A 26,463-nucleotide genomic window follows, 5' to 3' on the forward strand; every position below is an offset into this window, starting at 1 on the left:
ATGAAAACAGGATGCACCTGAGCTCAATTTCGAGTCTCATAGCAATTGGTCTGAATACTTATGTAAATAAGGTATATCTGTTTTTTATTTTTAATACATTTGCTAACATTTCTAAAAACCCGTTTTCGCTTGGTCATTATGGGGTATTGTGTGTAGATTGACGAGGAACATTTTTTATTTAATCAATTTTAGAATAATGCTGTAATGTAACCAAATGTGGAAAAGTGAAGGGGTCTGGAAACTTCCCGAAAGCACCGTATATGAAAAAGGTACCAATATACCAAGTTCATGATGAGGAGAAGAATGTTGATGGATTAATACCATTACCATAACAATACCAATACCAATACCATAACACCTTTTCCTTACTGATTGAGAAAATGAGGCCCTGGCCACACAGCACTCACCGTGATAGGTCCATCTGTGTCAGCTGGTTGGGTACTGGGTAGATGTTGACTGTGGTCAGGCCTGTGGGTAGAGGAAAAGCAGTGATCAGCAGCCAAGCTAGTGATGGCTATATGCATTATGTAACCGTAACAGTGGTAGAGGGCCTGGAGAGACAGGGCCAGGGAGGGAGGTGCTCCACTCACGGTTGCTGCTGGCGTGGAGCATGCGCAGGGTGAAGCCACTCAGCGTTAGCGCCCTCAGCTGGTTTCTCTGACAGTGCAGGATTTCCAGGCTGCAGATGGAGCTCAGGTCCAGGGTGGCCAAGTGGTTGTCCCTCAGGTCCAGCTGGGTCACCTGCTTCACTGCCTCCAGGGCCTCACTCTTCACCCAGCGCAGACCGTTCAGCCTGCTTACAGTACACAGCATTAACAACCAGGGCCTCATACAGTATACAGCATTAACACCCAGGCCTCATACAGTATACAGCATTAACACCCAGGCCTCATACAGTATACAGCATTAACACCCAGGCCTCATACAGTATACAGCATTAACACCCAGGCCTCATACAGTATACAGCATTAACACCCAGGCCTCATACAGTATACAGCATTAACACCCAGGGTATACAGCATTCAGGCCTCATACAGTACAGCATTAACACCCAGGCCTCATACAGTATACAGCATTAACACCCAGGCCTCATACAGTATACAGCATTAACACCCAGGCCTCATACAGTATACAGCATTAACACCCAGGCCTCATACAGTATACAGCATTAACACCCAGGCCTCATACTACAGCATTAACACCCAGGCCTCATACAGTATACAGCATTAACACCCAGGCCTCATACAGTATACAGCATTAACACCCAGGCCTCATACAGTACACAGCATTAACACCAGGCCTCATACAGCACACAGCATTAACACCCAGGCCTCATACAGTACACAGCATTAACACCCAGGCCTCATACAGTACACAGCATTAACACCCAGGCCTCATACAGTACACAGCATTAACACCCAGGCCTCATACAGAATACAGCATTAACACCCAGGCCTCATACAGTATACAGCATTAACACCCAGGCCTCATACAGTACACAGCATTAACACCCGGGCCTCATACAGTACGTAAGGGAAAATGAACAAGGGGCTATGCATTCACGACGTGAAAGGTGTGTCCCAACACGAAGCGCTAGAGTAGTGGAACTGACCGTCCACGGAGTTGCATTTTCCAGAGAACACACACAGCCCCAAGTTGATTATCCCTTTTATACCATAATAATACTATAATTTAACACATTTACCGCTAGAAATGTGTTAATTTAACAATGCCAATAATGTATTCAATTTGACTTTGCTTTCAAAAGCAGCTCAAACATAGAACATGAATGAACTATAGGCATTGAATTCTACCCTGCTGATATACCATGCGTTATAGGGAAATAATGCACACTCTTAAATGTCTTTCAAGCCAATCAGAAATGAGTATTCAACAATGCCATGGTATAAACAGCATTATAAACTGGGTGGTTTGAGCCCTGAATGCTTATTGGTTGACAGCAGTGGTATACCACGGGTATGACAAAACATGTATTTTTACTGCTCTAATTACATTGGTAACCAGTTTATAATAGCAATAAGGCCCCTCGGGTTTGTGGTATATGACCAATATACCACAGCTAAGGGCTGTATCCAACAAGTCGTGCCTAAGAACAGCCCTTAGCCATGGTATATTGGCCATATACCACACCCCCTCAGGCCTTATTGCTTAATTTACACACAGGTCTCATACACATAGAATTAAGATATTAACATCAACATGATGTTAAAGCACTGGTTTCAGACAAACAGAACACTGGGTTAGAATGCTGACCGCAGACAGACAAGACAGAATATAGTCAGCAACTGGAAAAAAAGTATTGGTGCTCCTCCTCCAAACCAGAGGCCAGTTCAGGTGAGGAGTGGAGAAGAGCAGTAGTCCATCCTCTTTGCCTGGCTGATGAGTTCCAGACTGGCCCTGTGTGTCTCCTTGATCTGATTTCACTCTGCAGTACCTCTCCCTTTTATGAGCCCAACTGGCCCATAAATCCAACCCATCCCTCCACCCAATAACTCATTCTCAAGGTGAGGCAGAGAAAGAGAGAGGGAGAAAGATGGGAGGAGAGAGATGAATAACGACTAAACTTTAAAACAGTGACAGGGAATCAAGGGGGTGATACTGCAGGTTTTTAGGGGATCAACCTCACTATCAATGGCTGCATCAGAGCTGGATAGAGAGATGAGAAAGGCATTTTATTTGAAAATGGCTGGGTGAGGCAGGGTCAGGCATCGGGGTGGGGTGCATTTGAGGGGGGATACATTGAACCGCTGCTGCCAACTCTCTGTGAGATTTACTGACAGGGGAGATCTTATTACCATTGTGTATTGATCCTGCATTATGCATGCTGTGACTGATGAGTAGAGTGTATACACTGAGGGATGAGAGAGGGAGAGTGAGTGAGAAATAGGAATAGAAAGAAAGAGACGGAGTTCCTCACCGCAGGTCGATGTTCTTGAGGTGGCTCATCCTGGCAAGGATCCCCAGCTCCAGGGTCTCCACCCTGTTCCCAGCCATGGCTAACTTGTCCATGCCACTTAGCCTATCCAGCACACCAGGTATGTGGGGGAAGTTGTTGAAGGAAAGCCCCAGGCTGCTAAGCTGAGCTAGGCCGCCAAGCTCTTCAGGAAGGAAGCTCAACTGATTCCCATCCAGAGACAGGGTCTGCAGACTGGGGGACAGAGACAGACATTTACATTTATTTCATCTCTGTTTTCTGAGGATACACAACTATTTGGCATTCCATAATGAGAGGTGAAAATGTTGGTGTTTGTATATTTGAAATCATTCTATATTAAGCATCATGTGAGCTGAGAGCATGAAAACTGGCCTGATTTTAAAGCTTGATTTAATCTGATTGCATAACAACAAACAGCTGAACTTAATGCATTGGTTCAATTAACACACACACACACACACACACACACACACACACACACACACACACACACACACACACACACACACACACGATAATGATTCATTGCTAAGAGGAGGATGTGGGCTCATGTGGCCAGAAAGGGGCTAATGTGGAGAGGCGAACAGCGGGGCGAGTGGAGTGTTCTGCACCCAGCAGCACAAAATGTCCAACCCAACATCCAGTACATAGAGGAACTGATACTTATACTGACCACCATGGAATTATACCCTACCTAACACAGCTAGAGTGGGAATGTTAGAATGTACTCTATGCCAAAATGAAAAGAAGATATCTTTTTGGCGGACTGATACAGCGTGTATGTGTGTGACTGTCTTACCTCTGGAGGTTGCCTATCTGTGCGGGGACAGTGTTCATGCCGTTACAGGAGAGGTTGAGCTCTGTCAGGGTGAGGATCTCACAGACAGACTCTGGAAACACTCCCAGGCGGTTATGTGAAAGGTTCAGGCTCTTCAGCTGGGAAAACCTGGGGAGAAAGAGAGGGTTTGAAAAACTGGAGCTGGCTTTTCTGACATGTTCAATGAATGACCAAACGCAACGCTTTGCTTGTTGCGACAAGTCTGATTATAAAAAGAGATGTATTTTTTGAGCCCATTGCATTGGCTCCTGTAGTCTCGTTCATCTTAAATCGCTCCATTGGAATTTGTGTCCTTGTTACTACGGGCTGTTCACATTTTCATTTCCTCTTCACGGACCGGTGAGTATCATATCCATATCAAAACCAAAACCCCATCTCAAACACAAAAAGTACCAATACAAGCATTTCAGTGAATGAAGTGATGCAGAACGGATGGGGGATGGAGGTGGCCGCTGTGAGTCACACCACATGTTAGAGCACATACACCCCCCCAGCCTCCCTCACTCTCCTAGGCCTGCTCGGAGTCTAAATATACAGATAGAGGGAGTGACAGACACACACAGAGAGAGAGAGAAAAGGAGTGAGAGAGAGAAAAAAGAGAGAGAGACAGAAAGAGAAAAGGAGAGAGGAGAGAGAGAGAGGAGAGTGAGAGTGAGAGAGAGAGATGCAGTGATGTGTACATTTTATTCCTCTCAGCTACCCGGCACAGTAGATCCTCTAGAATGTGTTCTTTCTAGCCCTTCACACACGTACACCACTTATTCCATCTCGACCCTTCCTGTAATGCTTGCCTTACAACAGGAAATACTACAGAGGGTAGTAGATCATTAACATTTAATAGCATTATCTCTTTTGAGAATGCCAGCTTGTTCAAATATGCTTCAGTTGGACCATAGGAGTGGACACTGAGCTTCTTGCCCCTCCACAAGATAATATGCAGGCTGACCCACTGTCTCTGAGCATCGACCACAAACAAAAGATATACAGTCAGGAAAACGTATCAGCACCGACTAGACCATAAAACAAGATCTGTGATAAACAATGTACGTAGTTGCAGAAAATCATATGACATGCTTACATAATGCATTTGGGTAATACGGTCAGACTGTGTTGTAACACGACCACACATTGCATTGTAACAGGGAGGACAAGTATATCTGTGGACAGATGAAGATTTAGTATTGAGGTAAGTGTGTTACTGGGCAGGTTTTGTTGGGAGATTTTGCAGGATTGGTATTGGGCTACAGGTTTTTGCTTGGCATGTTTGGACTTAGTATTAGGTAGGGGTTTCCTGAATAAGGTGTGTCAGTGGATTGGTGCTGCCCCGCCTGGTGAGAGAGTGTATTTACCTGGGGAGGTTGAGCAGTCCTCCGGGGCCCTGCAGGGACATGAAGTTGTGTCGGAGGTTGAGATGGGTGAGGTCCTGGCTGTAGAACAGGTACTCTGGTACCTCCTCCAGACTGTAGCATGACAGATCCACCAGGCTGATGGTCTGAGAAACCACCTGCAAACACAGGACATGTCTGTTTACTGTTTACTGCTCCCAAATTGTTGTTTTTTATTGAAGCTTAGTGATAATAGAACAAGGTTTTGACCAGAAACCACCTGCATGGAGAAAATTAGGTTTGCACACACACACTTTAATTTAAAAAGGCAACTTTAATTAAAAAAGGTTGAGTCGGTTCAATAATGATAATTTCACAGAAGGGAAGTTGGATTCATACATTGTCTTCAGCATTACAGAATGATTTATGGAGCATTATAAACAAAGGAATACTGATAAGGTCATGTTGTGAGTCCATAACAAAACAGGATGTTCACACAGCTCTAGCGTTGTGGTCTAGTAGAGTTGGCAGCATGAACTCCACAGAGGTGTGTGATACTTAATCATGATCCTCACAGTGAGTGCTGTGTATATCCAGGGGTGAAAGTAGATTTAATTTCTTCCTGGAACTGGACCTCCTGTGTGTGAAAGTGCTTTTAAAATTGTTTATATTCCTAATCATAGAATTACATAGAATCCCTATTCATTTAATAGGAGTTCTGATAGTATTTCAATTAGTCTTTGATGGATATTTTATGTGGTTGAAAATGGAATACTTTGAGCTTCTATGTCGCTGAAAGAAATTGCACATCTAGGCTACACAGCACGGTCCCTAAACGCACATTTGAATCATATTTTGCCACTCCTGTTCCCGAAACAAATATGTAGATTTGGTCTATCATTTTACTGCAAGGAACACAATTCTGCAGGAGTTTACATTATAATACGCTACATATGAAGCCTACATTCAGTGTCCAGACTTCCATCCGGACTTCCGTTTCGGTTACTTCCGTTTTCGGTCGGCAGGTAACCTAGTGGCTAGAGCGTTGGGCCAGTAACCGAAAGGTTGCTAGATCGAATCCCCGAGCTGACAAGGTAAAAATCTGTTAACCCACTGTTCCTAGGCTGTCATTGTAAATAAGAATTTGTTCTCAACTGACTTGCTTAGTTAAATAAAGGCTATATAATATATAAATAAATATATATATATATATATATATATATATATATATATATATATATATACACACACTATTCCAACTACCATTCTGGCATCCATACAAGTGCCCTGTGCACCGCCATTTGATAAACGCAAAGAGATATCCGTTACAAAACACCAAAGTCTTACAAATGGCATTCTGTGATTGTCCTTCATTAGGCCTACAAGTCTTGTAACCTGAATTGATGTGTACACTCTGTCCGTGCGCATCTCGGTCTTGGCCACTCATCTCTGCCTTGGAAGATTTCAGTGCTATCGTCGAACCAAACGGCACTATTCCACACCTCTTCAAGTCAATACGCAAATCTTTCACATGACTAATGATAAATAGTGTAATAGCCTACAGTTTTCTTGGAATCTGTTTGAATTATTATGACAGGCTCATGTTTTACCGGGACGGTGTACCCTTCCTATTTATTTGACCAGGACTCCGTACTGGACCACTCTGGCTTACTTTCACCCCTGACTAAATCGGATTTTAGTCTAGATTTTTTGCACTGTTCTGCTCTCCCAGTCCCGCCATCGCGTTTCATTGGCTGTGCTCACAAAGTCATTGCTCACTTATCTACATGTGCAGAATGCAGCTGAACAGCATTTCCTTCAGCTCTGAAAAGATAGACTGTATAGTTGTCAGCACAGGGAGGACACTGTCTGTCTGGGGGTTGTAGCTTAACACATTTCTCAGTCTGAAAACATGCTCGCTTCAATCCACCACAGGACTGCATACTGTGCAACACCCCAGGAAATAGATTGGTTGCCCAGCAAAGCATGTCGTCACATCATTGCTTTTAGGGATAAACAAAGACAAAATCTTCGAGTACTCATCAGCTAGCTGTTAAAAGGCCATCCAGCGCTGGTCAGAGAGAAACAGATGAAGAGATTTGAGAGAGAAGGAGAGAGAGAGAGAAGGAGAGAGAAGGAGAAATGAGAGAAAAAATAAATTGAAATAGACAGAAAGGCTGGTGGAAGTGACCTGCATGTTGACTGGCCTGAGAGAGGAGAGAAGCCTGTGGGGTATAGGCCAGCTAGGTAGTAGTGGGAGCTCTTAATGCCCAGTGTGTGTGGCTGTGGAAGATGACCCCCTCCTCCCTGTGTGCATTCAGACAGCCTCCAAAAGCCTTTCTGTCTGGGAGGAACTGGGCACGCCACAAGGCCACTCACCAGGCCCAACTACTCACATACAGGCCACTGTCAGAGCAAGGAGCCATTAGCCAGCCAGCCAGCCAGCCAGCCAGCCAGCCCCCCCCACTGATTCAGAAACACACACTGACACAAGGGTTTGATTGTGTCCAGCCTGGCATGAGTATTGCCCCAAATCCACCATCTCATCCACTCTTCCTCTAATTCTTCTCCCCTCATCTCTCTCTGCCCCTCCAGTCCTTTCTCTCTCAATCCTCCCCTCCATCTTCATCTCTTAATCTGGGGCGGCAGGTAGCCTAGTGGACTAGTAACCGAAAGGTTGTAAGATCGAATCCACGAGCTGACAAGGTAAAAAACAATTGCTGTTCTGCCCCTGAACAAAGCAGTTCGCCCACTGTTCATAGGCCGTCATTGAAAATAAGAATTTTTCTTAACTGACTTGCCTAGTTAAATAAAGATTTAAAAAAATAAAAATCTCAGCCCCACCTCACCTCTCTGCCTTCATCTCAAAGCCTCTTCTCTCTCACTCCCCCTAAATCTCTCTCTCTCTTCTTCTCTCTCACTCCCCCTACATCTCTCTCTTTCTCCCTCCTCTCTCACTCCCCCTACATCTCCCTTTCTCGCTCTTCTCTCTCACTCCCCCTACATCTCTTTATTTCTCCCTCTCTCACTCCCCCTACATCTCTTCTCCCTTCTCGCTCTTTCTCCCTCTCTCACTCCCCCTACATCTCTTTATTTCTCCCCTACATCTCTTTATTTCTCCCTCTCTCACTCCCCCTTCATCTCTCTCTATTTCTCCCACTCTCTTCTTCAGCCTTCCCTCCCCTCTCTCTCTGTCTTCATCTCCAGCCAATCATGTCGCCATAGGAACCTCTGATGTCTAACTCTCCTAAACTGCTCCTGTAGTAACAGGGCCACTCCAGCTCAGTGATCCGCACCACAGTGATAGGTAGGTAGGTAGTGAGGAGAGAGAGCTGGAGAGAGAGGGAGAGAGAGCTCCTTGACATGGATCTACTACTAATTGGATTTTCATTTTTCAGTTGCCTTTTTTCTCCACGGCTCATTGTGTGCCTGGATGGAGGCATTCACAGAGCTCATTGTGTGCCTGGATGGAGGCATTCACAGAGCTCATTGTGTGCCTGGATGGAGGCATTCACAGAGCTCATTGTGTGCCTGGATGGAGGTATTCACAGAGCTCATTGTGTGCCTGGATGGAGGTATTCACAGAGCTCATTGTGTGCCTGGATGGAGGTATTCACAGAGCTCATTGTGTGCCTGGATGGAGGTATTCACAGAGCTCGTTAGGGCCCAGTAAGGGGCTGGGACACAATGACCATTAATTTAGAAATTAGAGGCACAGCGAGAGGAGCAGAGCTGTCAGGGAGGGACAGAGAGAAGGGCTGAGGACACTAAACTTCATTTTTTTTTTAACCTTTATTAAACTAGGCAAGTCAGTTAAGAACACATTCTTATTTACAATGATTGTCTAGGAACAGTAGGTTAACTGCCTTGTTCAGGGGCAGAATGACAGATCTTTACCTTGTCAGCTCAGGGATTCGATCTAGCAACCTTTCGGTTACTAGTCCAACGCTCACTAGGCTACCTGCCGCCCCATACAGTTGTACTGAGTCCCATGTGCAAGCACACAGAAACACAGACACAATCAATAACCCATGCACCCTCCTAGCCAGTTGTTTAATCAAAGCCAGACACTGCTGGTCCTCTGTCGTCGCAGTAGAGCCAATCACAGAGGTCACATGTGGTCCACAGCAGGACTCCGATTGGAGGACAGACCAGGTAGTGGGCACTCTGTAACTCTGCCTTCTCAGTACACTGAACACTCTGAATCCCAGCCCAGAGGAACCAACCAGGACAACCCCTCACTGTGTTTCCTGACAGACACCTTGCATAATTGATCAGAGAAAACAAACACAAAGCTTTGGCACACAGATTGTCCTACATAACAACTCTGACAGGTAAACACACTTACTTTTGAAGCCTGCCGATGCCACCTCTGATAGTCTGCCAGTGTGTCGAAGTTAACAAAGTATGTCTGGGCCTGAGGTCCGGCTGAGCTGAACATCAGACAGTGCTGTCTCCTCTTCACCTCCTCCACCTGAACGTACAGAACAGAGATGTTGAGGAGGACAGACACTTCCACTGATGTTCCAAAGAAACTTTTATAAGGCATTATGGTGCCTACTGGCTCCATCCATATAAGGCAGAGACACTTAAGTGTGCCTGAATGTGCATGTCTATGGTTGCATTTACACAGGCAGCCCAATTCTGATCTTTTTTTAAACTAATTGGTTGTTTGACCAATCAAATCAGCTCTTTGGCCAATAATTGGGAAAAATATCAAAATTGAGCTGCCTGTGTAAACACAGCATGTATGTATTTGCTCCCTTCTCATTGTGCTGTACAGTGCATCCCCTCTGTCCGTCCCAGCTGTGTTGTTGTATCTGTGATCTGCTGTTGTCTCTGTCTCTCTTTGACCCTGGGGAATGTGTGGGCTTGGAAAAAAATCTCTCCAACCTCTGACCTCTAACCCTTCACCTTTCCCCCCACCAGGGGCAGGATGTGCATCTTCCCCGTCAGGCTATCTTTGACGGAGGCCACAATCAGACAGGTTCCACACAGGAGGACCTGGCGCTCTGCCCACTTGTGCAGCTGGGTCTTTCCCTTCCTGACGCTGAACACGCCCGTCAACAGGGTTCGCTCCTGCTGGTCCGCGTTCACTGGACACTCTGGGGAGGAGAGGGGTTAGTTAAAGAACATGGTCACATACACTGCATTCAGAAAGTATTCCGACCCTTTGACTCTTCCCACATTTTGTTCTAAAATTTATTAAATGAATTGTCTTCCTCATCAATCTACACACAACATCCCCATAATGACAAAGCATAAACAGGTTAAGACATTTTTTTCTAATTTATTCAAAACAAAACAAATACCTTATTTACATAAGTATTCAGACCCTTTGCTATGAGACTCGTAATTGGGCTCAGGTGCATCCTTTTTCCATTGATCATCCTTGAGATGTTTCTACAACTGTATTGGAGTCCATCTGTGGTAAATTCAATTGATTGGACATGATTTGGAAAGGCACACACCTGTCTATATAAAAGGTCCCACAGTTAACAGTGCATGTAAGAGCAAAAACCAAGCAGTGAGGTCGAAGGAATTGTCTGTAGAGCTCCGAGACAGGATTGTGTTGAGGGGGAAGGGTACCAAAACATTTCTGCTGCATTGAACGTCCCCAAGAACACAGCGGCCTCCATCATTCTTAAATGGAAGAAGTTTGGAACCACCAAGACTCTTCCTAGAGCTGGCTGCCTGGCCAAACTGAGCCACCAGGGGAGAAGGGCCTTGGTAAGGTATGGTCACTCTGACAGAGCTCCAGACTTCCTCTGTGGAGATGGGAGAACCATCCAGAAGGACAACCATCTCTGCAGCACTCCACCAATCAGGCCTTTATGGTAGATTTACTGAGGAGTGGCTTCCGTCTGGCCAAAGGCACATGACAGCCCACTTGGAGTTTGCCAAAAGGCACCTAAATGACTGACCATGAGAAACAAAAGTATCTTGTCTGATGAAACCAAGATTGAACTCTTTGGCCTGAATGCCAAGCACCATGTCTGAAGGAAACCTGGCACCATCCCTACGGTGAAGCATGGTGGTGGCAGCATTATGCTGTGCGGAGGTTTTTCAGTAGCAGGGACTGGGAGACTAGTCAAGGTTGAGGGAAAGATGAACAGAACAAAGTACAGAGATCCTTGATGAAAACCTACACCAGAGCGCTCAGGACCTCAAACTGGGGGGGGCAAAGGTTCACCTTCCAACAGGACAACGTCCCTAAGCACACAGCCAAGAAAAGTCTGGAGTGGCTTCTGGACAAGTCTCTGAATGTCTGTGAGTGGCCCAGCCAGAACCCGGACTTGAACCCGATCGAACATCTGACGCTCCCCATACAACCCGACAGAGCTTGAGAGGATCTGCAGAGAAGAATGGGAGAATCTCCAAGTACAGGTGTGCCAAGCTTGTAGCGTCGTACCCAAGAAGACTCAAGGCTGTAATCACTGCCAAAGGTGCTTCAACAAAGTACTGAGTCAAGGGTCTGAATCCTTATGTAAATGTGGTATTTCAGTTTTTTATTTTAATACATTTGCAAAAATGTCTAAAAACCTGTTCTTGCTTTGGCATTGTGTGTAGATTGATGAGGGGGAAAGAACAATTAAATCAACTTTACAATAAGGCTGTAATGTAACAAAATGTGGAAAAAGTCAAGGGGTCTGAATACTTTCCGAATACACTACCACACACACATACTGTACGTACACAGAGCACATACAGTGGGGCAAAAAAGTATTTAGTCAGCCACCAATTGTGCAAGTTCTCCCACTTAAAAAGACGAGAGGCCTGTAATTTTCATCATAGGTACACTTCAACTATGACAGACAAAATGAGAAAAAAAATCCAGAAAATCACATTGTAGGATTTTTTATGAATTTATTTGCAAATTATGGTGGAAAATAAGTATTTGGTCACCTACAAACAAGCAAGATTTCTGGATCTCACAGACCTGTAACTTTTTCTTTAAGAGGCTCCTCTGTCCCCCACTCGTTACCTGTATTAATGGCACCTGTTTGAACTTATCAGTATAAAAGACACCTGTCCACAACCTCAAACAGTCACACTCCGAACTCCACTATGGCCAAGACCAAAGAGCTGTCAAAGGACACCAGAAACAAAATTGTAGACCTGCACCAGGCTGGGAAGACTGAATCTGCAATAGGTAAGCAGCTTGGTTTGAAGAAATCAACTGTGGGAGCAATTATTAGGAAATGGAAGACATACAAGACCACTGATAATCTCCCTCGATCTGGGGCTCCACGCAAGATCTCACCCCGTGGGGTCAAAATGATCACAAGAACGGTGAGCAAAAATCCCAGAACCACACGGGGGAACCTAGTGAATGACCTGCAGAGAGCTGGGACCAAAGTAACAAAGCCTACCATCAGTAACACACTATGCCGCCAGGGACTCAAATCCTGCAGTGCCAGACGTACTGGCTTAAGCAGGGGGACACATGTCCAGGCCCATCTGAAGTTTGCTAGAGAGCATTTGGATGATCCAGAAGAAGATTGGGAGAATGTCATATGGTCAGATGAAACCAAAATATAACTTTTTGGTAAAAACTCAACTCGTCGTGTTTGGAGGACAAAGAATGCTGAGTTGCTTCCAAAGAACACCATACCTACTGTGAAGCATGGGGGTGGAAACATCATGCTTTGGGGCTGTTTTTCTGCAAAGGGACCAGGACGACTGATCCGTGTAAAGCAAAGAATGAATGGGGCCATGTAAATCAAATCAAATTTTATTTGTCACATACACATGGTTAGCAGATGTTAATGCGAGTGTAGCGAAATACTTGTGCTTCTAGTTCCGACAATGCAGTAATAACGAACAAGTAATCTAACTAACAATTCCAAAAAAACTACTGTCTTATACACAGTGTAAGGGGATAAAGAATATGTACATAAGGATATATGAATGAGTGATGGTACAGAGCAGCATAGGCAAGATACAGTAGATGATATCGAGTACAGTATATACATATGAGATGAGTATGTAAACCAAGTGGCATAGTTAAAGTGGCTAGTGATACATGTATTACATAAGGATGCAGTCGATGATATAGAGTACAGTATCTACGTATGCATATGAGATGAATAATGTAGGGTAAGTAACATTATATAAGGTAGCATTGTTTAAAGTGGCTAGTGATATATTTACATCATTTCCCATCAATTCCCATGATTAAAGTGGCTGGAGTAGAGTCAGTGTCATTGACAGTGTGTTGGCAGTAGCCACTCAATGTTAGTGGTGGCTGTTTAACAGTCTGATGGCCTTGAGATAGAAGCTGTTTTTCAGTCTCTCGGTCCCAGCTTTGATGCACCTGTACTGACCTGGCCTTCTGGATGACAGCGGGGTGAACAGGCAGTGGCTCGGGTGGTTGATGTCCTTGATGATCTTTATGGCCTTCCTGTAGCATCGGGTGGTGTAGGTGTCCTGGAGGGCAGGTAGTTTGCCCCCGGTGATGCGTTGTGCAGACCTCACTACCCTCTGGAGAGCCTTACGGTTGAGGGCGGTGCAGTTGCCATACCAGGCGGTGATACAGCCCGCCAGGATGCTCTCGATTGTGCATCTGTAGAAGTTTGTGAGTGCTTTTGGTGACAAGCCGAATTTCTTCAGCCTCCTGAGGTTGAAGAGGCGCTGCTGCGCCTTCCTCACGATGCTGTCTGTGTGAGTGGACCAATTCAGTTTGTCTGTGATGTGTATGCCGAGGAACTTAAAACTTGCTACCCTCTCCACTACTGTCCCATCGATGTGGATGGGGGGGGGTGTTCCCTCTGCTGTTTCCTGAAGTCCACAATGTATCGTGAGATTTTGAGTGAAAACCTCCTTCCATCAGCAAGGGCATTGAAGATGAAACGTGGCTGGGTCTTTCAGCATGACAATGATCCCAAACACACCGCCCGGGCAACAAAGGAGTGGCTTCGTAAGAAGCATTTCAAGGTCCTGGAGTGGCCTAAGCAGTCTCCAGATCTCAACCACATAGAAAATCTTTGGAGGGAGTTGAAAGTCCATATTGCCCAGCAACAGCCCCAAAACATCACTGCTCTAGAGGAGATCTGCATGGAGGAATAGGCCAAAATACCAGCAACAGTGTGTGAAAACCCTGTGAAAATTACAGAAAACGTTTGACCTCTGTCATTGCCAACAAAGGGTATATAACAAAGTATTGAGATAAACTTTTGTTATTGACCAAATACTTATTTTCCACCATAATTTGCAAATAAATTCATAAAAAAATCCTACAATGTGATTTTCTGGATTTTTCCCCCTTATTTTGTCTGTCATAGTTGAAGTGTACCTATGGTGAAAATTACAGGCCTCTCTCATCTTTCTAAGTGGGAGAACTTGCACAATTGGTGGCTGACTAAATACTTTTTTGCCCCACTGTACATCCCACCCACTCCCTGTAGAAACATTACGTTAATTAATACCATATGTTCTCAAAAGGGGTAGTGTGATCAAGAGACAAAGACAAGGAGAGGGCTAGACGCTGCCAGAACATGAAGTCACACTGATATCAACAGGTCATGATGATGTCACCTATGCATTAGTCAATGAATAGGACATCTCTTCCTGGAAGTGTTCTTATGTCAGCAGATCAGCCCAGCCTATAGTCTCATTATCATCCACATAGACCTTAGCTGATACCTCTAGAGCATGCTTAACATTTGATATGACACACTGTAATAACGTATCAAAACCCATTTATTCGCTGGATGGAATCTAAAGATAGTTTGAAGGCTTTATAATCTATTGCTTCATCCATGGTAGAGATTAAAGGTGAGTGTCACTCCCTCTAACGTCTGATCAGAGATCACTGGGCTCTGCATGTCTAGGCTGCTGACAAGGTTGATCAAAACACCAGGTGATACAGGTGAGCATTCATTGGCTCAACTCAAGGTGTCCCTAGCGTTTGATCAGTCCTCCCTTTTCATTAACACACACACACGACTTTGCGATTGTTCTCAGAGATGCTCTAACCCTGATGCATCAGTCAGGTTGATGAATGAGTCAGGCTTTTGTCACATTAAACCCTCGTTCAATCAAATTATGTAGCAGGGAGGTGAGGCTAGTGTTGCAGCCTGAGTATGCTGCTTCTGAAGGACACAAACAGCAGGCCTCCCCAGCAGGCCTCAAGTACACTCAGGTTAAAGTCTGGTCAAATAAGCTCAAAGGGCACACAGCTTTTTTTTCAATTTCCCTTGAAATAACAAGATCTGCGTTTTCTTTAATACCACCTCCCAGAGGCAGGCAGACATGTCCTCGCTCTCTCTGCCCTTTTCTTTCTTCTCTTTCACGTCAGTGGCAGCCAGGGATCAAAATGAAGTCAGGCTGATTGATTTTGTGCTGTCTGGAAAACCCATAATGAACAAGACAATGGCCTCTGACAGCAAACTGGGCCGCTGGCGCTGGCTGGGGATCAATAGTGGTTTCTGATCCCCGGGCTTCCCCTCTGTAAGAGAGAAGAGTACCAGAGTACCTCAGCTCCAGCACAAAGGTACTCGGGGGCAAGGGCAGCCAGCCTTAGAAGGAGAGGGAGAGGGGAAGAGCAATCGAGAGGGAAAGAGGGATAAAGAGAGAGGAGGGAGAGCTGCATCATTGCCCTGTCCTCTATGTGTCTGTCTCAGTGAGGTACAAGGATGGCTGACCTGTCAAAGGCAGACTTGGAGCCCTGTAGGGGCTCCACATACAGCCAGGAAGACATGGGCAGACAGGACGCTCTCTCCCACTGGCCCCACAGCAAATCCACTACAAACAGCCACATTCCTCCCTCATCCACACACTCATCCCATTCTATCCCCAATGAACTGCTGCTTACCAGCCAACCCAAAATCTCTTCCTCTCATCTCACCATCCAACTGAATTAAACACCTAATAATCACCTCCCTGTTCTTTCCACCTCAATGTGAAATTATCCAAGAACACAGCACGCTAATAAGGCACGTCAATACAATCTCAGACTACTGGCTCAGAGTCCCACTTTGCATTCTCACCTCCACCATCACACAAACACAGGAAAAACACTGCCTCATTATTATAAATAGTGTTGATTCTGGTGCAGTGGGTTGTGAGAGAGGGAATGGTTGATGGTGTTTGTAGTTAGCACACAGTGATGAACCAAGCTGGAACAACCCCCAGAAACACTACAGATGTAATCCCTCTCCCAACAATGGAGCCAGAGGGCCAGACTGAAAACACTGCTTCTAACTAGAGTTAGCGTTTTCTACAGCAATAAGAGGAAAGTGAAAGTCACTCAATATTTGGGGGTTTGATTGCATTTTGAGAGACGGCAGCAGAATGTAGCTCAAGGACAAATCAGTGCTATTTTAAACGAAGCATAGCCCTAAAAAACACTTCAAATCAATTCTACTTCAAGATCTTCTGACTATCACGCAGGATGTCAACAAGCATTTCTAAATTGGACATCCCCCTGGACTCGACTCCAAATCTGAGAAGCGGGCCTCTGCACATAGCAGCATTACGCTGAAATAATTGAACGCACAGAGACACTGAGCTGTGCTCTGCTCTCCCTGCTCTGGCCATGGAAAAATGTCACCCCCATTAACTGTAACATGGTTGTGTGTAAATACCCACAGTCTATAATGTTGCATTGCTACAGGGTGTTGGCAGGTACGTACTTTCATTATCATCTCATTCTATCAGAATGACGGGGAATACAAGATCATTCTAAAGCAATAAGGCCTGAGGGGGGTGGTGTATGGCCAATATACCACAGCTTAGGGCTGTTTTAAGTGCCACACAACACAGAGTGCCTGGATACAGCCCTTAGCAGTGGTACAGTATATTGGCCATATACCACAAACCCACAAAGTGCCTTATTGCTATTATACACTGGTTACCAATGTATTTAGAGCAGTAAAAATACATGTTTTGTCATACCCGTGGTATGCGGTCTGATATACCACGGCTGTCAGCCAATCAGAATTCAGGCCTCGAACCACCCAGTTTATAATTGATAATATAGACTCATTACATTCGCAGGCACAACTTTTTTTCCTGTTGCATTAGGCTTTAATGTACAACAATTTACAACAGTCAGCACAGCTCAAACACCCAGCAAACAGACCTGAAACGTTCACAAAACATACAAATGATCATTTAAGATTCTTTATTCATTCTTTAACAGTGGTACAGACCGCATACCACGGGTATGACAAAACATGTATTTTTACTGGTAACCAGTGTATAATAGCAATAAGGCACTTTGTGGGTTTGTGGTATATGGCCAATATACTGTACCACTGCTAAGGGCTGTATCCAGGCACTCTGTGTTGCGTGGCGCTTAAAAACAGCCCTAAGCTGTGGTATATTGGCCATATGCCACCCCCCTCAGGCCTTATTGCTTTAGAATGATCTTGTATTCCCCGTCATTCTGATAGAATGAGATAATGAAAGTACGTACCTGCCAACACCCTGTAGCAATGCAACAGGGGTGGCAGGGTAGCCTAGTGGTTAGAGCGTTGGACTAGTAACCGGAAGGTTGCAAGTTTAAACCCCCGAGCTGACAAGGTACAAATCTGTTGTTCTGCCCCTGAAACAGGCAGTTAACCCACTGTTCCTAGGCAGTCATTGAAAATAAGAATTTGTTCTTAACTGACTTGACTTGTTAAATAAAGGTAAAATAAATAAATAAACGAAAGACAACCCCACTAATGTTTGCAGTGTGCCCCAGATCGGGAGAACACTGACACTGCAACTTCCTCTCCTAACACAACAATAACACTTTCTGACAATCACTCTCTCATTCAATCACAATGAAAACAAGTCTGAGCCATTCACGACAAACTGCTGCACCCAAAACAAACACGCATGCTTTCCCACCATGTCAGAGTTGCCAGGGAAACGATGAGTAACTTGGAATCAAAGTCTGCTCCAGCCTAGTACATCTGCACCTTCTACACTCCCCTGCATATGTATTTAGATAGTGAAGCGATAACCTTTAGTTTGGCTCTATACTCCAGCATTTTGGATTTGAGATCACATTTTTCATATGAGGCAACAGTACAGAATGTTACCTTTAATTTGAGGGTATTTTCATACAGATCTGTTTTACTGTTTAGAAATTAAAGCAATCATGTGTCTAGTCCCCTCATTTGAAGGTGTCATATACTTGTGTGTATTAAAGTAATCAAAAGCTTAGTATTTGGTCCCATATTCCTAGCACGCAATGACTACATCACGCTAGATATGATACAATCTTGTTGGATGCATTTTCAGTTTGTTTTGATTGCGTTTCAGATTATGTTGTTCCCAATAGAAATGAATGGTAAATAATGTTGTGTCATTTTGGAGTCTCTTAATGTAAATAAGAATATAATATGTTTCTATACACTTCCACATTAATGTGGATGCTACCATGATTATGGATAATCATGAATGAATTGTGGAATAATGATGAGTGAGAAAGTTAAAAAGGCACAAAGATCATACCCCAAGACATGCTAAACTCTCATCATTACCATTGACAGGGGAGGTTAGCATTTTTGAGGGGTATGAGCCAAATTAAAAGTTTAGATTCAGTACAGAAACAAATTAAAAGTTTCAGTTTCACTGTCCAAATAAATATGTAGGGGAGTGTTTAATTACCCTTCACCCCTGAGCAGGAGTCAGCCAATCCCACAGCAGTGATTTATGATATGGACCCATCTCATTGGTCATAAAATGTGTACAGATCTGGCAGAGCGGCAGATGTTGTATAACTCTGTTCTCTCTCTGAGGCTAGACTCCAGCAGCAGTTCCAATAGCAGCAGGGTGGGAGTCCTCGGCAGCAGGGGTAGAGAGAGGACATGCCTAATCACTAAACCTAGTCCCACTTCCGCTGTTCAGACACTGCCAAGCCACAGGGACAGAGTGACAAGTGACAGATCGCAGTGTATGTCCTGGGTGAACCCCCCTCACACCCCTGCCCCTCAGCTGTAATGTCCCGGTCTCCTGTTGACGGTAGTCTTGGCGACAGTGGTCAAGTCTTACTTCAACAGTCACCAGATGGGCAGGGGAGTGAGGCAGGTCAAACTGTGTCCCCTATGGCTTTGAAACTACCATACAGAGACAGAGTAAGCGAGAGAGTTAAAGGAGGTGGCAATGGGCCAAACACATTCTATAGACCCAACACTTGCACATCAACTTTCCCTATGGAGTATCAGAACCTGAGAATCCCCCAAACCAGACCATGTTTCAACTGTCAGCCAGACATGACTCCAGACAGCCCCGTCCGTCCATCCAGACTGAACAACTGCCTTGATGTTCTGTCTCCAATAGGGAGTACTAGAAGAATATTGCATAGATTAGGTTAGCTTGCAGTGGGGGGCCAGTGGAGGCAGAAACACAAGCTTACTGCAGCCCAGGATCAGAACAGCAGGCCATTTTTGGCAATAACATCAAATCAGAGCCGTGCAGGCCCCCTCTGTGACCCATTCTTACTGTGAGAAATGCAATTCATAAAGTCCTTAAGCTTGCTTCCATACTAGGGAAATCAAATGAAATGAAAAGTGCTTCAGCAGAATAATGCAGACAAGTCAGACAGGACAGAACTATGGGACAGGGGCAGTGCTTACTGGAAACTGAACAATGGGAAGGTGGAAAGTCCAGCTAGCATCTTTCCGATATGCACATCTTCCCCATCCCTCCATGGTTCAGCAATAGGATGAGGGATTTCCCAATAAAGATTGCAATGAAATAGACCAATCTAAACTGGCAGGATCCCCTCGAACTCCGAGGCACCCAGCTCTTTAAGCCAGATATTGCGTGACTCAAGGCTGAGGTGCCAGTGTATGACACTGGAAAATCTCTAGCAGTTGATTGCTGACTCACATCTAGGATCTGCATATAATATTGAGAAGGTAGAGAGATGCTGCTCAGTGGGGTGAAATGTCTCTCATGAGTAGGAGCACTCTTCCTCTCCTCCAGGTCATGCCATCCCTCTCTTACCCCCCTCCTCCTCTCCCCCCTCTGTTATTCAGTTAGCGAGACCAGGAAGTAGCGCACTGTAATCGCGCTCCTTCTGCTCCTCCAGGCACTGACCATTACAGATGGGTGAGTCTGTAATAGGGGACCAGAAGACCCCTGTGTGAGCAGCAGCCCAGAGACCTCTATGGCCTGACTGCTGGACCCCCTACGGTTTGCTGTGGTCCCTGTCAGCGCAGCTTAGGGCCTCCACGCTGTTTACTTCGTTTTCATTGGTATTTTTTTATAAGATCCTGGCAGATCAATAACTCATTAGTTGACAAACTTGGTCAGCCCTCATATGATTAACTCCCCTCTGCTGAGACACTAAGGCTCCCAGGCTGGATGTGAGCTCCTGAGCTCTGCAGCAGAACCAGGTCCGGACCGGTCGAGGTGAAGCCAGACCCAGTGGACCAGCGCCAGGACTCACATGCCCCCTCAGAGGTGCAGCTGTACGCCCCCCCCAGGTCTCTGGAGCGCTGTTTTCATAGAGAGTGCTTTATTAAGTCAGCATTTATTCATGTTTACTCCCCCCTCCATGTTTGTTTTCATCTCATTGGAGCGCCACAGCAGGCTGTTGTGAGTGGGCAACAGGGCTGTGGTTTTGGGGGGGGTGGGGGGGTTCGGAGATTAGTTTCCTGTACAAATAGAGCCGTGTGTATTTTAATAACTCACACAATGTTCCCTTATCAACACCTCTCTGACATAGAAAGAGAGAAGGAAGTCATAAACCTGTGCTTAGCAAAAAACCTTCAACACCCCTGCAGTGTGAATACCAACACATTTTAGAAAGGTGTGCACAGCGCAGCCCAGTGAATGCAGGATTCATGGTCACACTTTAATAGCAACACACTTTATTACGTATAAAGCTAAACTATTTAAGGGTGATAAGATGTGCTTTGTCATGTGTCAACTGATCACCCTTATTCCACCCTTTATATAGAATGACATATGCTTATAACTGATTTGTGAAGCCTTTATGCAGGCCTTAGAAAGGGTTTAAAAAGACTTCATTAAGCGTTAACATATTTACAAACCCTTCCTATGACAGCTGTACGGTTTACAGCTGCGGCAGAGATCCCCTCATCAGCTTAATCAGGAGGTTAGGTTACCCCTGACAACGGCTGCCAGGCACCTGAGAAAGACATGTACAGCACAGGGTTGTTATGGAGTTCTCCAACTAACACAGCCCATCTATTTCATCACCACGGTGTGGGTGGAAAGCTCTTTAACAACCCCTTAGATGTGTGGGTGGAAAGACTTGTTACCCCATGACTGTATGGGTTGAGAGTGGAGACATTTTACCGTAGTTCTATATGAGTCCTCATCTGATCCAATCCAGCCACCCTGCTAGCCTAGTTAGGATGCCAGGGTGCCAGAGTCTCCTGTGTTTTCCCACAATCAGCTAATAAAAGGTGAAGGATCTCTCTCCCAGGGCTTGGCCAACCTCCGGGCCACAGGCCTGCTCTGCTCAATAACACCACGGCACAGCACAGCCAGCTCTCACAGGACTGGGCCAAGCAGAGGAAAGACCAGCGCTGTTCTGTTCCCACTGTAGCCTACACACCGTGACTGAGAATGAGGCCTGCAACGTGCTGGAGAGCTGACAGCCAGACAAACAGAGCTACAGCACTGAGAATATCAACCAGACAGACAAGAGGGGCATGCTTTATTCTCAATACAAAAGGCACATACACTTTAACTATAGTTTTAGTGTATTACTTTAGCGACAGTAGATGCACTGAAACAGCCTGAGTATGTTCAGAAAATCCCTCACAGGCCTGAACCAGCAGTGGTCACTTAACCCCTTCCCAGAAGAGAAGGCAGCCACTCATGGGCCCTCATTTTGAAGATGTGGGATTGAACCGTTGTAGTAGCAACCCAAACCACAATACAAGCTGGTTCAAAAAATGGAAACATTATTAAAACAGACATCACCTCAGCACCAAAACTACAAATGTAGTTTGAGGACTTAGCAAGGTAACTTTGGTCAACTCGAGTAACTTGTAATAACCAGTACCACAAACATTGCTCACCTTTTAGCCAGGTGAATTTCTATGGCAACAAATCCTTCAGATCTAACCTGCACCGGGCAGGCTAACTACGAGTTAACTACATTGATCTCGAGTGTCTGAGCCGCGAGTTGAGGACCAATGACAGCAGATTCCTGCCCTCTCGCAAAGATTGCATCATCATCCAGTTAATTTGAGGAAGACAAACTGATTAAATATTTTATTAAATCAAAATGTGCTGTGTGTTCAAAATAGTAATGTTAAAATACCTATCACATTACACATTTAGTAATGACAAATGCATTGGAAACTTCATGCACAGTTCAACTTTTGTATGACCCAATACAACTTTTATAATTGGAGGGAAAAGTTGCTTGTGCATTGATAACCACACCAAAATAATAAAATAAAATAGAGACTGCACATCTAAGTCTAGTTTATATGATAGCCTGCTGAATTTGCAAGATACCTTTTCTTTCATTTTGATATCGGCACAAATTAAAATGCAGGGCGCCTCACGAGTGGCGTAGGGGTCTAATACCCTGACTAAACCGCTCGCGGTGCGTGCATTGCAAAAAACATTTAGAAATCTATGTTATTCAATAATTGCACCCATACTGCTCGCGCGCTTCAACGAGCGTCTGCGTTGCCAAGGGCTAACACGGAACCCAAACCGGCTGCGCGCATGCGCCATCATGCATACATTTATTTTGCCCCCCCCCCACCACCCACCCACACCAAACGCAGGTTAAAATATCAAAACAAACTGAACCAATGACATTAATTTGGTGACAGGTCGCTAGATTGCCATAAATGTTTAATGCTTTTCGAGCTGTCACCAAATGAATGTCATTGGTTCAGAGTTTGTTTTGATATTTTAACCTGCGTGTCGTGATCGCGTTTGGTGTAGGGGAACAAAATAAATGTATGCACAATGGCGCATGCTCGCAACCGGTTTGGGTTCCGTGTTAGGCACTGCGTCGCAGAGCTAGAGGCGTCACTACAGCCCAGGGTTCGATCCCGGGAGACCCATGAGGCAGCGCTCAGCGTCCAGGTTAGGGGAGGGCTTGGCCGGCCAGACGTCCTTGTCCCATTGCACTCTAGCGAGTGCTTGTGGCGGGCAGGGCGTATGCACGCTGACTTCGGTTGCCAGCTGTACGGTGTTCCCTCCGACACATTGGCACGGCTGGCTTCCGGGTTAAGCGAGCAGTGTGTCAAGAAGCAGTGCGGCTTGGCTGGGTTGTGTTTCGGGGGACGCATGGCTCTCGACCTTCGCCTCTCTCTCGTCCGGGAGTTGCAGCGCTGGGACAAGACTAACTACCAATTGGATATCATGAAATTGGGGAGAAAACAGGCCAAAATATATAAAGACAAAAATAAAAGTGGAACTGACTTGCCCATGGATTGACGTTTCAGCATTGTCTCAATGAAGGGTTCAGTTTTCAACTAGAGAAGTGCTAGAGTTAGCCGCAGGTGGACGAGCAATATTCACCATTGTAGTACGGATGAAGCCTCAGCTGGAATGGAAAGCTAACTGAAGCTGGCTACCTTTAGAGTAGATCTAGCTTGCTTGGTAGTTTACCCCTCTGGCCCTGATAAACCAGTTTGATTCCTCTTAATGTGCTAGAATAATTGAGACTAGCTGTATACTGAAGCTAGGACAGTGTCTTCACTCAAGTGTAGAGAGGCGCAGACAGAGAAAGCATAATCCTTTAAGTGGAAAACATGAATTCTTCTAAGTACAAAATGCTGCTCCAAAATCTCTGACAGATAGATCTGCCAGCACGATCAGAGGTGTGTCTTGCTGCCAGTATGAAAGCTAAAGTACAACAAGCCTAGGCTGCTTGGCTCCTGCAAACAGACAGACAGTATGCAGACCCAGACACAGAGATACAATATTAACAGATATGCATCATTTTCTTACCTATCAAAGCACGATAATACTAGAAAGAGTACCATTTTCCCCCAACGTGACAAAGACTGTTATATGCATAAAAAGATTATGCAAAAATAAACCCCAATCCAGGTGAGTGAAGCCTACTTCATTAAGTCAGGGTAGTGCTAACAGCCCTGCAGCCGGGAGAGTAGTGGAAAAATACACACACCGTCACAAACACTCCGACACACACATACTATAGATCAGAACGACAGGACCCATCCCAGAAGCTGACAGTTTAGACCGCTCCATCAGCTGTAGAGCCAGGTCCATTGACAGGGCTCCAGGCCTAGTTCCAGCAGAGCTGGCTGAGCCCAGCCAGAGCCCAGTGAAGGAGAGCCATAGACAGGCCCCCTGGGTCACTACTCACCACTGTAGAAGCGGATCATGCAGCTGAGGTCCGAGTTGGCCGCCTCTCTCTGAACCCGCAGAGGGTCCTGGTAGCCTATAGCAGCCAGGTAGTCATACACCATCTGGAGAGGGCGCTCAGAGGGGTCCAGCCTCCTATAGGGACAGAAATAGAAACCATCAGGATACATGCCAATCACAGTCAATACCCTTAATAGGCACACATTCTCCTCTACACATAAATAATTTGTGTATTGTTGCCTCCACGCTTGGAATCCAACCAAAGGGGCATAGTTCATCCACCATTTCTGGCACGCAAGCACACTCACACGCAAGCAGAGACATTCCAATCCATCCTTCCCTGTGTTATGACAGGTAAGGTCCAGAGGAAAGCTGTCACGCCAATCAGCAGAGCTGGACACAGGTGATTCACTTTCAGACTTGGGGAATTGACAAGGCTCCTCTATCAAAACATTTACAGAGTCCAACTCTGTGCCGGATGTCAATCAGGCAGAGAGAGAAACTATCCCCGCACAGGTTTCAGGTCCTAAGTTCAAAGTCAGATATGGAGGAAGATCATTAATCATATGAAGCACCTGCTAATAACCAACATGCACTCTAATAACAATAGCTCATCTGAATAATGTGTCTGAATGGTATGTTGATGGAACCGCTTTATTTTAACTCCCTGTGTGAGTCCTCTGCCTTATTGCCCGAATGAAATCATCATCTCATTCCATGGCTAATCCTGTTAAGGGCCTCTCATGCTGCTATCAAACAGGTCTGCTGAGCCTGCAATCTGTGACCCCCAGCCTGTCACTGGCACGCCTTCAACGCAACACCTCTGATCCGCACGTGAACACACCAAGGATATCTGCTACACAACCACTGAAGACTCCATGCACTCAAAATCTGTGAGGGTATTTTTCACAATGATCCACTGTCTATGGAAGCCCCAGCTTTGCCCAATAAAATTCACAATGTGCTATAAATCAATAAGCCTCAGATTTTACAACTCTTTGCGGCATACAGTGTGTGATTGTGTTGCTTATTCTAACGCATTACCATTCTAGAAGAAGTCATCATTGGCTCTCTCCTCCCCACCTCGCTCCATGCATTCTAAGAGACCCACCCTAGTCAGTACGCCTGTGATAGCAAACTCCCAGCGCAGGTCCTCTATGTACTGTAGTTTAGGATTACCATGATGCTAAGCCAGAAGTGACTAGTTTCCAGCCACAGCCCTTGTCACACCAGTGCGATGGTGAGGTGACACAGCGTCTGGTGGCTGCTGTGGCATTTCTCTGCCCATGCCCAAGGCCACACTCCCCCTGCCAGCGGGGTCTAACAATCAGGATCATGTCTGCTGATCACACACAGTCGTGGCCCCAGCACCTCACACAGGATTTAGACAGATCCTGGCAGGCTCGGAGGGATGACTGTCTGTACAGGACTGCCTGTCGACCATTCACACATGCTCTGAGAGCATGTACATTTATTCACAAATCCACTCCCCTCGTGGCCATGAGTACAGTAGGCTCCTAAATCTACAGTCACTTAATCTCTGTCAAAAGACACCAAAACGCTCCTTTCCTTCATTTGGGTGGCTAGATACATTCCCTTTAATTTGTTGTGTACATGTCTCTTAAGACATTCTCCAGAACTTTGGCGAAGTATAAATATATATTTTAAACCTAGCGCTTTGTGCTAGATGTGTCAAAGTGTAGTTCATACATGCATAATCTATGAGTAGAATGACTGTTTTACATCAATTTGCTATACAAATCCCTAGTTTGAAAGGGGTTTTCCTGGAAGCTGTGCAGCCCCATTTTCCCCACACGTATGGCCAGCCCCCTAACAATTAGAGTTCCAGCCAATGAGCTGAAGTTCCTCGCTGAAGTTCCTTTGAGTGACAGCTAGCAAGATGCACACACAGCAGAGTGAGAGCAATAACGTGATGCACATATCTACACATTTTCTGGGACCATTTTTGGCTTCTGAGCGCTACTTTCAGAAGTACTGACTAAAAAGTAAACAAAAGTACAGGAAAATCTAACTATGGGCCTTGAAATTGTAATAACAAGAATACA

At 45.3% G+C, this 26,463-nt stretch overlaps 1 protein-coding gene across 1 annotated transcript in view; it reads right to left on the reverse strand.

Moving 5' to 3' along the window:
- LOC112263706 (PH domain leucine-rich repeat-containing protein phosphatase 2) overlaps nt 1–26,463 on the reverse strand; it is a 47,001-nt gene that overhangs the window by 13,715 nt on the left and 6,823 nt on the right. The window contains exons 3-10 of the mRNA XM_024440231.2: nt 24,399–24,532; nt 10,034–10,224; nt 9,468–9,593; nt 5,144–5,298; nt 3,756–3,902; nt 2,939–3,169; nt 591–793; nt 408–468 (exon numbers count right to left, since the gene is read on the reverse strand). Coding sequence (XP_024295999.2) covers nt 408–468; nt 591–793; nt 2,939–3,169; nt 3,756–3,902; nt 5,144–5,298; nt 9,468–9,593; nt 10,034–10,224; nt 24,399–24,532 — 1,248 coding nt within the window. The remainder of the gene's footprint in view (nt 1–407; nt 469–590; nt 794–2,938; nt 3,170–3,755; nt 3,903–5,143; nt 5,299–9,467; nt 9,594–10,033; nt 10,225–24,398; nt 24,533–26,463) is intronic.

This window comes from Oncorhynchus tshawytscha, linkage group LG12 (genome assembly GCF_018296145.1).
Source record: "Oncorhynchus tshawytscha isolate Ot180627B linkage group LG12, Otsh_v2.0, whole genome shotgun sequence".
In the NCBI taxonomy this organism is placed as follows: Eukaryota; Metazoa; Chordata; class Actinopteri; order Salmoniformes; family Salmonidae; genus Oncorhynchus; species Oncorhynchus tshawytscha.